The sequence below is a fragment of the Pteropus medius genome, unplaced genomic scaffold, assembly GCF_902729225.1.
Source record: "Pteropus medius unplaced genomic scaffold, Ma_sr-lr_union100, whole genome shotgun sequence".
Taxonomy (NCBI): Eukaryota; Metazoa; Chordata; class Mammalia; order Chiroptera; family Pteropodidae; genus Pteropus; species Pteropus medius.
Genome location: NW_024351543.1, coordinates 13,625,957 through 13,644,064, shown reverse-complemented (window position 1 = coordinate 13,644,064; position 18,108 = coordinate 13,625,957). Strand labels below are relative to the sequence as shown.

Below are 18,108 nucleotides of genomic sequence, written 5' to 3'. Positions count from 1 at the left end.
ATAACATTTTATAACAAAAGTAATATGTATGCTGTAAAAAACTACATAAAAAGATGGGCAAAAATATAGAAAATAAAAATAAACATTTCTACTTCCAAAGATTACAATTGCTAACATCTTTGGGTGTAACCCTTCTAGATCTTTCTTCATAGTACATAAAAGCATGTAAGTGCATTTTTTTACCAAAATGAGATGTTGTAACAAATATACTGTTCAGTGACTTGCTTTTTTCACTTAATAATTTCTGCCTTCCATGGCAATACATTTTCTTCTTATAGTCAATCCATTTATATTCAAATTTCCTCAATTCTTGAAAATGCATTTTGTAGGTGGCCTATTCAAACCAGGATTCAATCATAGAGTAGTGGCTTTTTTCATAACAATAAATTGAAGAGATGGGGCTAGTTAGCTTGCAGGATGTTTCACCTTCTGGACATTTACTTGTGGCCTTGGATGCACAGGGTGGACTTTTAAAAGTAATTGTATAATACCGCTATTATCAAAATGCCACTTACATTTTCCTTTGTTTTATTCTACAATACCAATTCTTTAACATGGCATACAAGGTTCTGAATGATCTGATGTCTGCTTACTCTTCCAACTTTATTTCATTCCATTCTTTACTTGTTTTTAAGTTTTTGTCACACCATTTACTTCAAGTCTCTGAACATGGGAAGTGCTGCCTCCTAGGGCCTTTGCACCTGCCGCCTCTTGCTCTGGAAGGCTCTCCCTTGCCACTCTTCCCTTCTTCTAATGTTAAGCATTTTCTCTAACTGAAAGTCACTTTACGTTTACGTTCTCAGAAAAGACTTCTCTAATTATCCCGTTTAAATTAGGTTCTTGCAAGAAACTCTTAATATCTCACATTCCAAGAACTGTTTTTTCTATCATGATGCTTTTTATAGTATCTGCGTTCTTACCTGAAGTATAAAGTGCACAATGGTAGGGACCTTGCCTTCTAAGCTTTCTGTAAACTCAGTACTTGTACACAGCAGTCCTCTGAATAAACTACCACAGGTCACAATAACGCTGAGGTTGTAAGGTCTTGCACATGTCACCGCAAACTGTGGCGGCGGGCAGTAATAGGAGTACCTCACCGAGTTGTTCCGGTGGAGGAATGGTTATTTTTACAGGAAAGCGTCTGTCCATTCGTCGCAGCAGTAAGAAGGAAGGTGAATATTCCGCATGCCGAGGAAGCCAGGAGCTCACCGCTCGGCCCAGGCCCAGCTGGGCCCAGGTGTGCTGAGCCACCGCCCGGACTTCCTCACGTGACTGCGGGCTGCGCGCCGACGGCGCCTGCGCGGGAGCTCCCGGAAGTTGCCGGACCCGAAGCGCAGGCCGAGCGCGCGCGTCCGTCAGCCCGTAGGTCCGCCAGTCCGCCAACCCGGTTCTCCAAGCTCCTCGGCCTCTTCGCTGTCCCGCAGATTATTTGGCTGGAACGGCCACCGAGGTGCTTGCCATGGCGACGTTCATCTCGGTACAGTTGAAAAAGACCTCGGAAGTGGACCTAGCCAAGCCACTGGTGAAATTCATCCAGCAGACGTACCCGAGCGGCGGGGACGAGCAGGCCCAGTACTGCCGCGCGGCCGAGGAGCTCAGTAAGCTGCGCCGCGCCGCTCTCGGTCGCCCCCTGGACAAGCACGAGGGCGCGCTGGAGACGCTCTTGAGGTGGGCCTGGGGCCGGGCCCGGGGACGGTTTTTGCAGCCTGCTGCCTTACTTCCTTCCTTCGCCTTTCCGTTCCCTCCCTTACCCACTCGGCCCTGTCCCGGCCGCCCCGCCCTGGCCTGGCCAGGCGCGTAGGTGTGGTCTACTGCATTCCTTCCTAGTGAGCTGAGCCGCGCCTCTCACCACCGCTGACTGCCTGCTTGTCCTGCCGGCTCGCCACAGCCCTTGATCCGCCTGGGCTTGGTTGATCAGATACCTGGGAGGAACGGTCTGCCACGTACTGATCTCTCGTGCCACATTTGTGCAGAACTAGTTTTTTTCACTTTTTTTAGTGTGTGTGGGGGGTGGTCTCTGAGACTCTTTTACTCTGTTTTTACATTGCCGTCTTAAGACTTGCTTGACCAGATTTAGATTTCAAATTAGTAGTTGCTTGAGGGAAGTGGGAGAATCGGGACACTGGAACAAATATCTATTAATCACATTGTCTACTTGAAATGAGCCATCATCTTAAGTTCATAATCAAATGACATGGAGAATTCCAGAAGTTAATTGCTACAGTTATTTGAAATTAAGCTTGAGCGACGCGATCGAATGTTCAAGATAAATTGCTTACAGTCAGCTTGTTCACAAACAAGTATGCACAAAATGGGTAAATTTGTTATTTTAGCAAATGCTTATTGAGCTCATGCTGTATTTAATGAGCGTTCCTTTTCTGGTTCTTTCCACTTAGGATAGCAGAACATTTTATAGCACTTTATAGTATAAAAATTTCTTTCACCTACTTCGTTAATGATCTCATTTCTACGTGTAACATATTCTTGTTTCATAGGAGAAAAAGCTCTATTAGGATGTAAGTAAAGGAAGCCCAGGTTAAACCAGCTTGTTTGTTTTGGTAACTGAAAAGTCTAGGAATATTGCTTCCTTAGCCTTAGGGAGCATTAGAGATCATCTTGTCTCCATGTCGACTCCCTCTTAGGTGAGCTTTTGTTCCTGTATTGGGAAGGAGAGCCACTGGCAGCTCTACTGTAATTACAGTGCTCCATAACACTGAGGACCTTACATAAGAGAGTGCATTTTTCCTTAGCTCTGGTGGAAGTCCTTGAAAGGCCTCTGATTGGATTGGCTTGTGCCTATTTATAATGGTGGGAAGTGAGCTAATTTAATTCCCTTGTCTGAGTTACTCATCTGGTTTAATTTCTCCATTCCCCATGGATCAAAGCAATATGGACTGGAGAAAAGCTGGTTCCCCAAAAGGAGAATACTGAATAGATTGCTCAAAGAGATTATGACCTCTTGGTGTCAGTTTAGAAGTTAAGACTATTAGGTTGTAGAGATCATTAGTTTGATACTTAATATAAGCATTTTTAAAAAGTTAATGTAGGACTACCCACACATTCTTTATAATTAACATACTTTTAAAAAACTCAAGCAGTTTTTATATAGACATGAATTGTATTCAGTGAGGATTTTCCATTAGTAGTATTAAAAACACCGTGGGTGTAATGAACACTGTAACAGTCATGTTGAATAGATTAGGTTTGTTTTGGTCCCCACCCTTAAGGAACTTAGTCTTCAGAGACAGTTGCTGCATGGATTCGGGACTAACAGAGGAGAGAGAGAATAATGGATTGTAGTTCTGATAGGGTTCAGCCTTGAGCTTCAGAATTTCATTTATTCATTCCATTTTTCTTTTCCCAGGCATAAATGTGAGAACTGTTCCTAGATATTAGGGTTGTTGCAGAGATAGTCTCTTTGAAACTAATATTTTATTAGTCATCTTTATATTATTTTTCGAGTATTCATTAACAACTATGATTTTTTTCACTTCTGGCTCTTCTAGTGGGGTTAGGGTAAGCTAGTAGATATACTGCTGTCTATTAAATTTTATAATGGAGGTATGTACAAAAGTTCTTTGAGTATATATATATGCTGTAAAAAAATCAAACATTTGTGAGACATTTAGTGAAGCAAAATATTTTTTAATACGTTTGGATAGTTTTGTAAACTGAACACTAACTTACATATTTTTAACTTAATAAACTTTTTAAGTAAAATTTTCAGAAAAGGGGGGGTTAAGTTAATTTCCAAAGAATAGAGGTTAGTTTGGTATGTCCTGGTACACAGCTCCGTGAATAGGTACAGTGATGGACTTGCCTTTTTATTATTACTAATGTGTAGCTGCTCTATGAAAATTTTCTAAAATATACATTTATCTGTAAGATATGGAGAATGAACGTCATCTTTTATAAAGTGTCTTTAACTAAAAATTGATTAAAAGAGCCTTAGTAAATGGCGAACTTTATTCTAGGGTGATCAGATGGGAACCCTGCTGGTTGTTTTTTTGGGGAGACTCCAGATATCAGCGTCCTTGTTTTTTGTGGCAGTATTTTAGAGCGAAAGCTTCCAGTCTGCTTCCATGAAAAAGCTGGTTGTCAGCTTTCTGAAATATGATCAGGGGAACGAGGTTGGGGATTTTAACAGTCATGTATACAGTCTTTTTATATCATCTGTGGTGCCTGTATTAGGTTTGGATTCAGCTGCATGTGATCTCAAATTATCAGCGAGTTAAGTTATGATTTTATTGTTGTATAAAAAGTTGGTAGATAGGTAGTTCTGACAGTCCAAAGATGGTCTAGTGGTTCTGTGAAGTTCATCAAGCTCAGGCTCCTTCCTGCTAACTCCTCTGTAAAACCTAGAATCCTTGATCTCAGGGTTCAGATAACAGTCATACTCAAGTTTCAGACAGTGGGATAGAGGAAGGGAGAAAGGAGGCAGAGGGCCCAACCTCCAGAATGTTTCCTGGAAATTGCTCCACGATACCCTGCTTATAATTTTTATTGGCCATTATGTACGTCCACATCTCATAGAAGGGTAGGATAGGAAAAGGAATTAAAAAATTTATATTTTAATTTTTTTCAATTATAGTTGACATACAATATTTACATTAGGTCCAAGTGTACAACACAGTGATTAGACATTTCTATAACTTATGAACTGATCACCCCAATAAATTCAGTACCCATCTGACACTATACATAGTTATTACAATACTACTGAGTATATGCTATACTCTACATCCCCATGACTATTTTGCAACTACCAATTTGTACCTCTTAATTCCCTCTCCAATCCCCCTATCTCCCACCTGCAATCTGGCAACCATCAAAATGCTCAGTGAACTTGTTTCTGTTGTTTATCTAGTTTTCTGGATTCCACATATGTCATTGGTCTTTCCCTGACTTCCTCCACTTAGCACAGTACCCTCTAGCTCTATCCATGTTGCAGATGGCAAGATTTCATTCTTTTTTATGGATGAGTAATATTCCATTGTGTGTGTAACCTCGTCATCTATTGATGGACACCTAGGATGCCTCCATATCTTGGCTACTGTAAATAATGTTGCAGTTAACATATGGATTCACTTGTCCTTTCAAAGTGGTGTTTTGGGTTTCTTCAGATAAATTCCCAGAAGTGGGATAACTGGGTCCTTCTTTGTCTCTTGTTATAGCCTTTGATTTAAAGTCTGTTTTGTCTGGTATAAATATTGCTAACGCCAGCTTTTTTTTGTTTGTTTCCATTTTCATGAAAATGAATCTTTTTTCATCCTTTTAAGTCTGTCTTTTGATCTGAAGTGAGTCTCTTGCAGACAGCATTTGTAAGGATCTTGTTTTATATCCGTTCAGCCACTCTATGTCTTTTGATTCATGCATTTAATACATTTACATTTAAAGTAATTGTTGATAGATATGGCATTATTACTATTTTATTGTTCATATTTTTAATTTTTTCTTTTTTTTTTCTTCTTAAAGAAGTCCCTCTAACATTTCCTGTAATATTGGTTTGGTGACGATGACCTTTAGCTTTTTCTTACCTGGGAAGCTCTTTATCTTTTTGAAGCTCTTTATCCTTTGATTATAAATGATAACTTTGCTAGGTAGAGTAATCTTGATTGTAGGAACTCGCTTTTCATAGCTTTGAACATTTCTTGCCAGTCCTGGCCTGCAACGTTTCTCTTGAGAAATCAGCTCACAGTCTTATGGGAGCTCCTTGTAGGTAACTAACTGCTTTTTATCTTGCTGCTTTTAAGATTCCCTCTTTGTCTTTAACCCTTGGCATTTTAGTTATGATGCATCTTGGTGCAGGCCTCTTTGGATTCCTCTTGTTTGGGACTCTCTGCACTTCCTGGGCTTACATGTCTATTTCCTTCACCAGGTTAGCGAAGTTTTTGGTCATTATTTCTTGAAATATGTTTTCAGTCCTTTGCTCTCTCTCTTCTCCTTTTGATATCCCTATGATGTGAATATTGGTACACTTGATGTTGTCCCCGAGGCCCTTAAACCAGGGTTCCCCGACCCCTAGGCTGCAGCCCGGTATTGGTTCATGTCCTGTTAGGAACTGGGACACACAGCAGAAGGCAGGTGGTGGGAGAGCCAGCTAGGTTTCATCTGTATTTGCAGCCACTCCCCAGTGCTGACATCACCGTCTCAGCTCCACTTCAGATCATCAAGCATTAGATTCTCATAGGAGCACTGGTCCCTGCTGCCAAAAAGGTTGGGGACCACTACCTTAAACTATCCTAACTTTTTTGGATTTCTTTTTCTTGTTGCTGCTGTTCTGATTGGGTGTTTTCTGCTACCTTGTCTTCTAAATCGCTGATTTGTTCCTCTGTTTCATCTAATCTGTTGATTCCTCCTAGTGCATTCTTCATTTCAGTTATTGTATTCTTCATTTCCGACTGGTTCTTTTTTTATGTTTTCTGTCTTCACTTTTATGTTTTCTATCTCTTTGTTATGTTCTCACTGAGTTAATCCCATAAGTTCATTGAGCATCTTTATAACAAGTGTTTTGAACTCTGCATCTGGTAGATTACTCCATTTTGTTTAGTTCTTTTTCTGGAGCTTTGTTAATTTCTTTCGTTTGGGACATGTTTCTTTGTCTTTCCATTTTGGCTCCTACTTGTGTTTGTTTCTATGTAGTAGGTAGGGCTGCTCTTTTCCCCAGTATTAGTAGAGTGGCCTTGCCTTATGTAGTAGGTATGCTGTGGGTCCCAGTGGCACAGTCTTCTCTGGTTACCTGAACCAGGTGCTCTAGGTATGTCCCTTGTATGGGTTGTGTGTGCCCTCCTGTTGTACTTGAGCCTTCGTTGCTGTTTGCTTATCAGTGGGAGGGATTGACCCTCAGGCTGATTGGTTCTGATGACTGGCCATGACTAGTGGAGAAGCTGTTGTGCAGGGGCTGACCCTACTGAGCAGGATTTGCTTTAGCAGGCTCTAGTGACTGCCCTGTCTACCTTTTGGGTGTGTTGTCCTCAAATATGACCCTGGGTGGTGCTCTGGCTCTGACTGAAGCTGGGGCCTCCTGGGAGTGGCCCTGCCTCAGGCCAAGTTCAGCTGCAGCCTATGCCCTGCCTGGAGCAACCAAGCAATCTACAGATAGCCGCTACCCATGCTGGGCTTGGAAGTGCCTCCAGAGGCCAAGTCAGAAACCAAGGCCAGCTACTGGTAGCTCCGGGCTTAGGGCTGCTTAGCAAGAGGTTTGGGGCATACTGGGGCCAGATGCCACTTGTTTGGGGTTTGTGAACCTTTGAGAGATTTTAGGAAAGTCCACAGCATGAGCCAATGCAGGCCCTTTGTATGGAAAATCCACTGGAAGTAGACTGAGTGGGCTCACATGTTGGAAGGGGTGGGGTCTCAGGGGATCAGTGGGGCGACCTGTGTTAGCTACTTTAATGGAGCTTAGATATAGCACCCGCCTGGGTCTACAGTCCGGATGGGGACTTAGGGGTAGGTGTGGTGCGGGGGGGGGGAGGGGAGTTCACAAAGAACAAAGTGCCCTCTGTCAGCACTTCTCTCTTGGGAAAAAATTGCCCCTCTAGCCCTCGCCCTGAAGCCAGACAACTCAGTTCCTCCCCCAAATGTCCTTGGTGCTTTTCTAGCTACTGCCCCAGCACTGGAGCTCAGAGCAAGTGAGTCTTGTCAGTGAGTAAGTCTATGTGCAGGCCCCTTACAAGGACAGTCTGTGACCCCCTCAGCCCTTCCTTTCACTGAGCCACAATCTCCACTGGTTTTCACAGCCAGAAGTTGTGGGGACTTCTCTTCCTGGCTCTGGAACCCTGGGCTGGGGAGCCTGGTTTGGGACTGGAACGAGACCCCTTGCTCTCTGGGAGGAACTCCATAGCCAAGATATTTCTTCCGATTCTCAATGCCCCCTCGTGGATGTGGGGCGAGCCCGCTTCTCATCTCCGCTCCTCTTACCAGTCTCGAGGTGACCTCTTCTGTGTATCACCAATTAATTGTAGGATTTCTGTTCAGATAGACTTTGGGTGACTCCCAATGATGGCTATTCTGTAGTTTAGTTGTAATTTGATGTGGTTGTGAGAGGATGTAAGCACAGTGCCATCTTGACCAGAAGCTCAGGAATTTTTATTAAAGACAGACACGTACCCAGCTAAAAGCTGGGGTTAGGAGGAAGGGAAAAGAATGATGTAAGCAATTAGCACTTGAATCCATAGCCTCCTAGGTCCCATCCTGTCCCCTTAGCTCTGCTTGATCCCTACCTTAGCTTGATATCCCTAACATTTCCAGTGAGTAAAAGTACTCTCAGAGTAGAGGATCTGTTAGCCTGAAGGTTTCTTTCAAAGATTTTCCACCACACCTTTTCTTCCCAGCCTCACATTGAATTCCTGACTTCAGTGATACCTCATGCTTAATTCAGATCCTTTCTGGCTTCTCTGGTATGATTTGGCTTATACTTTGTTAGCCTAGGCAGCTCTATTTTTAGCTTTTTCTGCTTTCACTTTTTGGAAAATTTAATTGAAATCTCATACACTGTTGTGCTCTTTCCCATTCTTTTTATTCTTGTGCATTTTTATCTTTTTAATTTTAAAATTTTTAGTGGAATTTTGGGAGTGAGCAGAAAAGGGTGTTTATTCAGATCTTTGTTTAAGTGGAAGAGGGTATCTGCATTTTCAGCTTTCCACAGTGGTTGTATCAATTTATATTCCCATCAGCAGGCGTATGTGAGTTTTTTATTCCTCCATGTCCTTCCTAATACTTTCTGATTAATAATTCAAATTATTCCTTTTTGCTAAATTGGTGGATGAGATGTGGTACCTTATTTTAGGTTACGGTGCCCTGATTTCTCTGAGGTCCAGCATTTTACATTTACTGGTCAATTAGTTAATTTTTCTTTGTGTTGTCTGTTCTTTTTCTTTGCCCATTTTCTAGGTTGCTTGTTTTTTTCCTTAATAATTTTTAGGAGTATTTATTTACCTTTGTTGGCTGTTTATCCTTTTCCATTGTGTATATTGCAGATATCATCTCCAGATCTGTTACTTTTCTCTTAATTATGTTTATGGTATCTTTTTGACAGAAGTTCTTGCAAAATGTTTTATTCTCCTCATAATCTGTAGTTAGTTTTTTTCTTATTCCTAATGTTGTGCATGTATTATACGTGTGACTTTCCCCCTTGATCAGATTTCCTAAAGGTTCGCAGCCACCTTTTTCTTTTTTAAAACTAAGTCTATGATTTTTTGGTTTGTTTTCTGCTTTTGTCATTCACTTATTTTCTTTTTCCTCTTTTTTTTGTATTGAATGATTAGCTTTTTATCTTTTTTGTTCTTCTAATACATTTATTGTAGGACCGTATATTATTTCTGAGTCTGCTTTTGGCTGTATCCAACTGGTTTTGATATGTTGATATGTTGTGTTCTCACATTTATTTTTTAATAGTTTGTAATTTTAGTTTTGTTTAACTCGAGTAATTTATGTAGATTTCGTAAAATTTCTAAATAGATTTGTCTGTCATCCTTTCGTGGCTTAAAATTTAGTTTGTTGCATGATGGAATTTTTTTTTTTTCATCTGTAAAATAAAGTTGATGGAACTAGTCTCATAATTTTTCCAAGCACTAGTGTTTTATAACAGTACAACTTTCAAAATCAGGAAATTAACATTGATTGAATATTACCATTTAATTCATAGAATTCATTAAAATTTTGCTGATTCTCCCAGTAATATAGTTTACAGGTCCAAAAATGAATCTGGGATCCTCTGTTGCCTTTAATTGTTGTCTCTTTAGTCTCCTTCAATCTGGAACAGTTCCTCAGTTTTTCTCTGTCTTTCATGACCTTGACATTTTTGAAGAGTACAAGCTAGTTACTTTGTAGAATATCCCTCAATGAGGATTTGGCTAATATTTTCTTGTGATTTATGCATTTTCGGCCGTTAGTACCACCAAAGTGATGCTATGTTCCTTTAGTGCCGTTGGAAAGAACACCATGTTGATTTGTCCCGTTGCTGGTAATGTTAGCATTTATTCCTTGGTTAAGATGGTGTCTGACATGTTTCTAAACCTTATGATTAATAAGTGTGTTTTAATAATTAGTATTTGTGGGGAGATACTTTGAGACTATGTAATATACTGTTTCTGTCAAACTTTCATGTTTTAACATCCATTGATGAATCTTACCTGAATCAGATATCATATTCTGAAAGGTGCCAAATGCTGATTTTTCTAACTTGATTATTTCTTCCAGATTTATTAGTTGGCGTTATACAGTATGGTAGAGCTTTTCCTATTCACCTGTTTATTTACTTCTGAATGGTGTTCTTATTTTTCTCCATGGGCTATGATCTGTTTTTTATTTTACCTAAGTTGTTCTAGACTTGGCCAGTGGGAGCCCTCTAAAGCTAATTTGTGTGTTCTTTTGACACGTCTGCATTGTTTTTTGAGTACTTCCTCTGACATAGCAAGATATTTTAGGCTTGAATCTTCAATTTTCTTAGTCACAGCCATGGAGTCAGCCATATCTCTAAGGAGTACTGGCTCCTTTTAATGCAGAACATTATTTACCTGGGCACTAGGTATGCTTATTGCTACCTAAGTGTTACTGCTTGTAGACCCTCTCAGCATATATGTTTAAGAAATACACACACACACCCCCACACACACACTTGTTTTTGTATCTTTCACCTATATTAAAAAGTGAGTTTACACCGATACTTCCAATTCCAGTCCCAAGACAAAGAGTTTATTCTAGCCTTCTCGCTTCCCTTATTAGTAACTCCTTTCTCTGTTAGAAACTTGGCTCCCACTCTCTTCAGTTTATTTATTTGATTGCTTAGTTATTTCTGTAATCAAACTGATGACCATGCCAGCCAAGAACATGGTCTCAGATATGTTGTCCCTCTCTCCAAAATGCTAGCCTCAGAAATAATCATTGGACACACAGCCCTGTTGAAGGGTGTCTGGATGGGGATATAAAGGAAGGAGGATATATTAGAGGCCAGTTAGAAAACTTCGCCTTGGACACCCCCCTCATCCTCCTTGCAAGCTGTTGAGGGGGAAGACTGCTTCATGTTTGATGATATTTCTGGCTGTTCTCTGGAGACTAGATGGAAATGAATGAAGAAGGAGGAAACAAGACAGGGAGGTTGGCTAGGAAACTTTCGCAATTAGTCTGCTTTAAAGGGTGGATAGCAGCTTTGATGAATCGTGTGGCACTGGTGGGGATGGACATAGTGGACATGCCCAAAACATATTTGAAAGTTGGCAAAGCTGTTTTCAATGAGCAGTTTATCAGAGATATTAATTTGTCCAAAGGATAGAAACAGTTATCCTAATAAGAAATAGTATTTTAATAAATATTTTGGTTTCCTTGGCAGACATTAGTTTGCTTTTGGCTAGTAATAGTTGATAAATATTTTTATTTGGTGGTGAGTATGAGCTTTCACAGTTTTTTCAGTGTATGCATTTCAGCTTCTGGGTTACATGTTAAAAGATGATGTTTATTAACTTCAGAATGGCTGATTGAATTTTATTTGTGGTCACGCAAAATAAGCATGAATAATTTTAGTATATTCTTTAACCATTTGTATTTACATAAACGTATATAATATTTAGCTTTGGTAATTTTTAATTTTGCTCTTTTTTTTTAGATATTATGATCAGATCTGTTCCATTGAACCTAAGTTCCCATTTTCTGAAAACCAGGTAAGTCATTAATTTGTTTTAAAGTTACATGATAATGGCAAATCACCCATTTCCTCCCATCCATGGCATCATTTTATTAAAGTAAATGGTGCCTCTTCACTCTCTTTAGGTTTTTATGAGACTTTAAACATACACATTAGAAGCTCTTAGACCCATCTGGTATGACTTTGTGTCTTTTTGAAGAATGTTTCCTGGAATTCTATTCATGTCATTCTTCAGTCACTTCTGGGCTCATGCAGAGCATTGGGCTGCTTTTTTTTTTTTCCCTTTATTGCTTTTTATATTAATAGGACCTGTTGACTGATTAAACTATAGTGTTCTTCCCTTTGGATTTATAGAATTAAGAAGGAAACTAGGACTTATCATAGTGGTCACTTTTTTAGGGATATAAATGTTGAATAACTATGGTATACACCTGAAACTAATACAATATTGTATGTTAGCTATATTTTAATAAAAATCTTTGGGGGGAAAAAGAAGGTAACTATAATTCAGGAATTATTAGTCTCAGTTTATATACTTTAAAAATTGTTTGCATGTTATATTTGCATACAGTGTTGTAAATCTTGTTATGGTTAGATGTACTATAAGAATGCCAACTTTTTCTAAAAAGCTAAATATTGAAAATGCTGATGATTTACAGTTTTATTTGAGAGACTTGAAAGTTTTTAATTCTATGACATTTCTAAATTTTACAATAGTTTATGAAAAGTAAACATTCTGTTACTTCAGTTTTTATAGGTGAAATAATATGTTGAGATTTGCTTTATAATACTCCAGGAAAAAAGTATGTGTGAGTTTGGGGTGAGTGGTGGGTGGGCAGGGAAAGTGAGAGTGGGATAGATGAACCAAGAAGGGCAAAAGGAGGTTCATTATGTTATTTTTCTTTAGTTTTGTGTATTAAGTTTCTATTCTGTTCAATCCATTGTTTGTTTATAAAGAATGAGATCGTGTTTTTGGGAGAAGACAATATATGTACAATTACTGAAGCAGAGTGACCATTCGAAATAACAGTGCTAGTATTTTACTTAAAAAAATTTTATGTTCTAGCAAAAGGAAAAGAAATTGGTTGATTAAAGAAGATACTATATTAGGTTGAAACTTTTTTTTTTTGTCTTTTTCCCTCATTGTGGATTTTTCTTTGAAAAAGACTTAATATTTAATGAGGTTCAAGAAGAATCATAATTTTCTGTTTTCTATCTTTCTATCCAGATCTGCTTGACATTTACTTGGAAGGATGCTTTTGATAAAGGTTCACTTTTTGGAGGATCTGTAAAGTTGGGTATGTAATGTTTTAATAAAAATGATAGGAAACTTATTTTAGGTTTTTAAAATTGCTCTTCTAATGATTCTTTTAGAATAATAAAATTTTTTACATTTCATTTTCTTTTTAACTTCAACTTTTAATGTAATTTCCAAATATTTGTAGAGAGCCTATGCCTTGCCAGGCACTGTCCTAGTTATAAAAGTGAATAAGACAGTTGTACTCAGGCTGGTTGGTAAGACAGCTGATTAGTCTATGAATAGACTTAGGGGAGCATGGATGGGGAAGTTAATTCTGCCTGTTGAAAGTAGCAATGTTCGAATTAGGCCTTGAAGGATGAATTTGTTTTTTCCAGGTAGAAAATAACATTCTAGGTAAAACATTATATCCAAAAGTCAGAAGAGTGAAGGCTTTTTGATCTATTAGCTTGATAGATTAACCTGTCTGTGCCTTAATTTTCTCATCTGTGTGAAGTGGGGAAATCAGTGCTCAGTAAATATTAGCTGCAATTGATAATAATAATATACATAATTATATATATTATAGTACTTATGTATTATAGAATATATACTATATACAATTATATAATACTATTATGCTTTGCAAATTATATGTAGTACATGTTAATGTAATCTGAATGATTGTTAATACTTGAAACCATAGGTTGAATTGGGGATTATGGAAGGTGAAGACATTGGAAAGTAGATTGTGAAGAGTTGTAAATAGTATACTCATGAGTTTTGTACTCTTCCCGCATATGTTAATAGCTAACATTTATTGAGTACTTGTTCCATCCAGGCACTGTGAAGGGGCTTTACATATTATCTTACTGAATTTCCCAATAGCTCAATGAGGAAAGGCACTGTTATTACCAGTTGAACATACTGGTTTAGAAAGATTAAGTGAGTTTCTAAGGTCATCTCGTAAGGATTTAATGAAGCCGAATATGAATCCAGAAAGCCTAACTCCAGAGACTATGGAGAAACAGACCACTTAGGAAACTAATGAGAGATGGATGAAATTAGACAAGGACTATATGTGGCTCAGAGGAGAAGAGATAGGACTGAGAGATGTTTCAGAGGTGAAACTGACTGGGTCTGCCATTAGAGGGAAGAGTAAGAGTTGAGAGTTGACTCTAAGATTTATAACTTGATTTGACCTGTTGGATCTTTATCCCTTTCAATAGACAGGTCGAGTTTGACTTTTCTATATTATGTCTGGGTAGAAATTTTTCTTTGACATTTGGAAATAATGGATTTAAAGCTCAAAAGAGATAGAAACATAGTTTTGGGAACAGTTATCATTAAATGATAATTAATTTATCCTCTCTAGTAGAGTATAGATTAGGAAAAGTGTGAAAGCTAGAGCTAGAGAATATAACATTCAGGGGAAATAGTGGAAGAGATTTCTGGGAATGAGGCTGAGAAAAAGCTTTGAGATCTCAGAGGAACCAGGGGAAAATAGAGACATGGAATTGAATACCAGAAAAGTTTCAAAGAGCATGTAGTCCAGTGGTTCCTGAACCTGGGTGCACATTAGAATTACCTGGGGAAATGTTAAAGATATGTCTGTTATCTAAGTTACAGAATGTCAAGTGTGATAGGAAATTTCAAGGCAAGGCACTGGAATTAGTATCTTTGCAAATATCTCTAGGCGATTGATGTTCATCCAGTTTGGAATGTTATTGACAGAGGTCAAGTCATGTAAGGCTGGAGAAGTCATAGGATTTGGCAATGAAAGAAGTTTCACTAGGGGCATGCCGAAGACGCCAAATTGCATCAGGTTGAGGGGTGGACCAGAAGTGATGAAATGGAAACAGCAAATGGGGCTTGTTTATTTTGAAAAAATTGTAGTAAAGATTTGGCGAGAAAGGGAGTATTATACTGAGAGAGAGGCAAGGCCAAGGAAAGGATTTTTAGTGCTATTGTGACAAGCAAATTTATAGACTGAGAATAAGGAGCAGATGGCAGGAGAACTAGGAAATACTTAAGTGAAATAAGTTAAATGATGAACCAAGTTCCTGGAAAAAGTGGGAGGCAAAAAAAAGCAATGAAGCAGGAGATAGTTCATCAAGGCATTTCTAGTAGCGAATATTGAGAATTAAATGTCCTTCAATAATATCATAAATAAAGCATGGGCTACTCATTCATTAGAATATTATGTAATTTTAGAATACTGAGAGTGATAATGTAAATATATATCTGACATTCAAAGCTATGTCCATAGAATATTGAATACAAGGCCAGTTACAGGTCAGAGCTACTGTATTATTATCAGTGGGTGACACTGGGAGGTGTAGGATATTGGTGAGTTTTAATTTCTTTTATTTTGTTGTTTTTTTAAACAGTTCTTTGAATTTTAGAAAAACTTATTTACAATCCAGCTATTTTCATTTTGAAAAGCTTAGTATGAAAAAGAGGAGCACAGGTAAACATAGGAATTGGATATTAAGGTAAAAAGGCTTTTCAAAGCAAGGAGAATTGAATATTTTTAAAAAGACCTGATTTAAGTTTAGATTTGATAGAAGAAATCATAATGGAAAAATATTTAATTATAGGAAAAAAATTTTTCACAAAATCTCTTTTACATGAGAAATGTCAAGATAAAATTACTGTCTCCGGCCTGGTATGATAATGTTTGTGGGAAATATAATAGACTGGGATTATATATCTTGTATATAAAAGTTTACCCTTATCTGTCACTTGGGCTGTATTTCATTTTCCTTGAAGTTCACTGACTTTTTGTCATATAGTGAGACTAGTTGCTTCATATTTAGCCATGACTTTCTTATACTGCCCTGTGGTGTGCATGTGTTGCTCCATCACAATACACATTGTGTGTTTTTATCATATTTGCTAGATTTTTGATACTCTCAATCTTTGTATTTCTCTAGAGTCCCCCATTTCCCGAGAGTCTTATTTATGGCATCTTCTGTTTTCTTGCTTGACTCTGGACTGTTCTCTTCAAAGATGCTGCATAACTAGCATCCTGGACTGTTATTGCTCCCTTAGTTAGAGCCATTGTTTTCTGGATATTGTGTCTTCCTCTTTTGGTGGAGTATTTTCCTAAGTAACTTTCTGAGAAAAGGTCAACTTTGTGAATCCCTTCTTTCTAAAAATGTCAGCATTCTGCCCTCACATGAATTTGGTTTGAAATTCTGGCACCTGAGTGCTTAGGTCAAAAACTTTGGAGTCATTCTTGAAACTATTTGACTTTGTTCCCCACATCCAGCTAATTTACCAGCAAATCCTAGCCGATTTTTCTTAAAATGTATTCCAAATCCAGCCACCTCTTAGCACCTTTATTGCTGACATTTTCCTCAGAGCCACCATCACCTCTCAGCACCTTACTGCAGCAGTTTAGTCTCCTGCTTTCACCAGTGTTGCTTCCTGCAGTCTGTTGTCCATAGTGTGGGCTGAGTGATTTTCTGTTCTCTGTTGACTTCCTACCACATTCAGAGTTAAACCTAAAGGCTTGACAGCATAAGTTCTCCCTCTTTTACCTCCCTGACATGCTTGCCTACGCTTATTGTTCCCTGCTCTTTTTGCCAGCCATACTGGCCTTAATATATATTTGTTGAATTAATTAGAATTATCTTTCTTCAGAAGTTGAAGGTATTGTTTCTTTGCCTTTCACTATCCAGTGTTACTGATGAAAAGTCTTATTTTTGTTCTTTTGTATGTGAAGTGTTTCTTTTTTGGGGGGAAGAGTTTTACAATTTCTTTTCATCCTTTGTGTTTAGAAATCTCAAAAGATCTAATTGGTTTTCATTTTGTTTCTTATATATGGCAATTATAGTTGCCCCTTTCAGTTTGAAGAGTAATATCTCCCTTTTGCTCTGGAAAATTTCCTTATATTTCTTTGATAATTTGTTCTTCACTTTTTTTTTTCTTCTTTTTGGACTGCTTAGTTAGATGTGGGCTGTTCCGAGCTACTCATAACTCTTACATTTTCATTTCTTCGACTTTATGAGCTGCCTAGATATTATTTTTTAACATTCTTTTGAAAAGCTTTTAGCAAACAATTTCCAGGAGTCTTTTCTTATTCATGGATTGTTCTTTTTAAAATAACATCCTGTTCTTGTTTTATTGATGTACTATCTTTGAGTATGCTAATTAGTATTTTTGAAATGTTTTCTATTATCAGAATCATCTTTGTTTACTTTGGGCACAATATTTCAGTTGACCTTGATCTTTATTTTGTTGTAGGCTTTCACATCCTGGTTATTCTAGATTTTTCATATATTTATTTTACAAAAAGCAGGTTAGAGTAGCTGGTGTGTATGTCTGCTTCACTTCAGCGCAAGGAGGCTAGAACTGGGTTGGAGGCAAGCTGAAACCTGGCCACTGTTATGAGGGAGACTACTGAAATGATATAGCAAGGAAGGTATTACTTTAGGGCACTGCTCTGTGGCCATAAAGTTCTGATTCTTCTAGATGGTTTGTTCAGTGTTTTGTTTTCTAAGGAACCTTTTGATTTTGCATGGTGCTCAATGCTTGGCACATCATGTAGGATCTTGACTCATCACTGTGATTGAATTTGTCTTTTTTTTTTTGGTGAAAAGGTAGATAACATAGAATTTATTACCTTAGCCACTTTTACATCCAGCACTGTTGAGTGTGCTCACATCGCAGCGAAAGAGATCTCCAGACCTTTCGGTCCCGTGAGACTGAGCCTCTGCTCCCTTTGACAGCAGCTCCTCTTTGCGCCCTTTCCCCTCATCCCTGGTGACCACCATTCTTCTTCTTTTTTTCTGTGAATTTGGCTACTTGAGGTATGCAGCATAAGTGGAATCATATAGTATTTGTCTTTTTGTGATTGGCTTATTTCACTTAGCATAGTGTCCTCAAGGTTCATCTGTGTGGTAGCATGTGATAGGATTTCCTTCCTTTTTAAGACTGAATAATATTTCATTGTTTGTATATATCACATTTTATTTTAACTGTTCATAATTGTACTCTGTGTTTCTTCTACCTTTTGGCTGTTGTGAATAATACTATGAACAAGGGTGCACACATATTGCATGGAGACCCTGCTTTCACTTTTGGGACGATACTTAGAAGTGAAATTATTGGATCATATGGTAATTTTATTTCTAATTTTTTGAGGAACTGCCATACTCTTTCCTTTGTTGGCTGCACTATTTTACAATCCCACCAGCATTGTACAACAATTCCTATTTCTCCA

At 38.1% G+C, this 18,108-nt stretch overlaps 1 protein-coding gene across 1 annotated transcript in view; it reads left to right on the top strand.

Annotated features, from left to right (window-relative positions):
- Window positions 1-1,316: 1,316 nt before the first annotated feature.
- The window catches only part of PDCD6IP (programmed cell death 6 interacting protein), a 52,547-nt gene continuing 35,755 nt past the window's right edge, over window positions 1,317-18,108 (top strand). Inside the window, exons 1-3 of the mRNA XM_039843432.1 lie at window positions 1,317-1,668; window positions 11,603-11,657; window positions 12,870-12,939. Coding sequence (XP_039699366.1) covers window positions 1,460-1,668; window positions 11,603-11,657; window positions 12,870-12,939 — 334 coding nt within the window. The 5' untranslated portion in view covers window positions 1,317-1,459. The remainder of the gene's footprint in view (window positions 1,669-11,602; window positions 11,658-12,869; window positions 12,940-18,108) is intronic.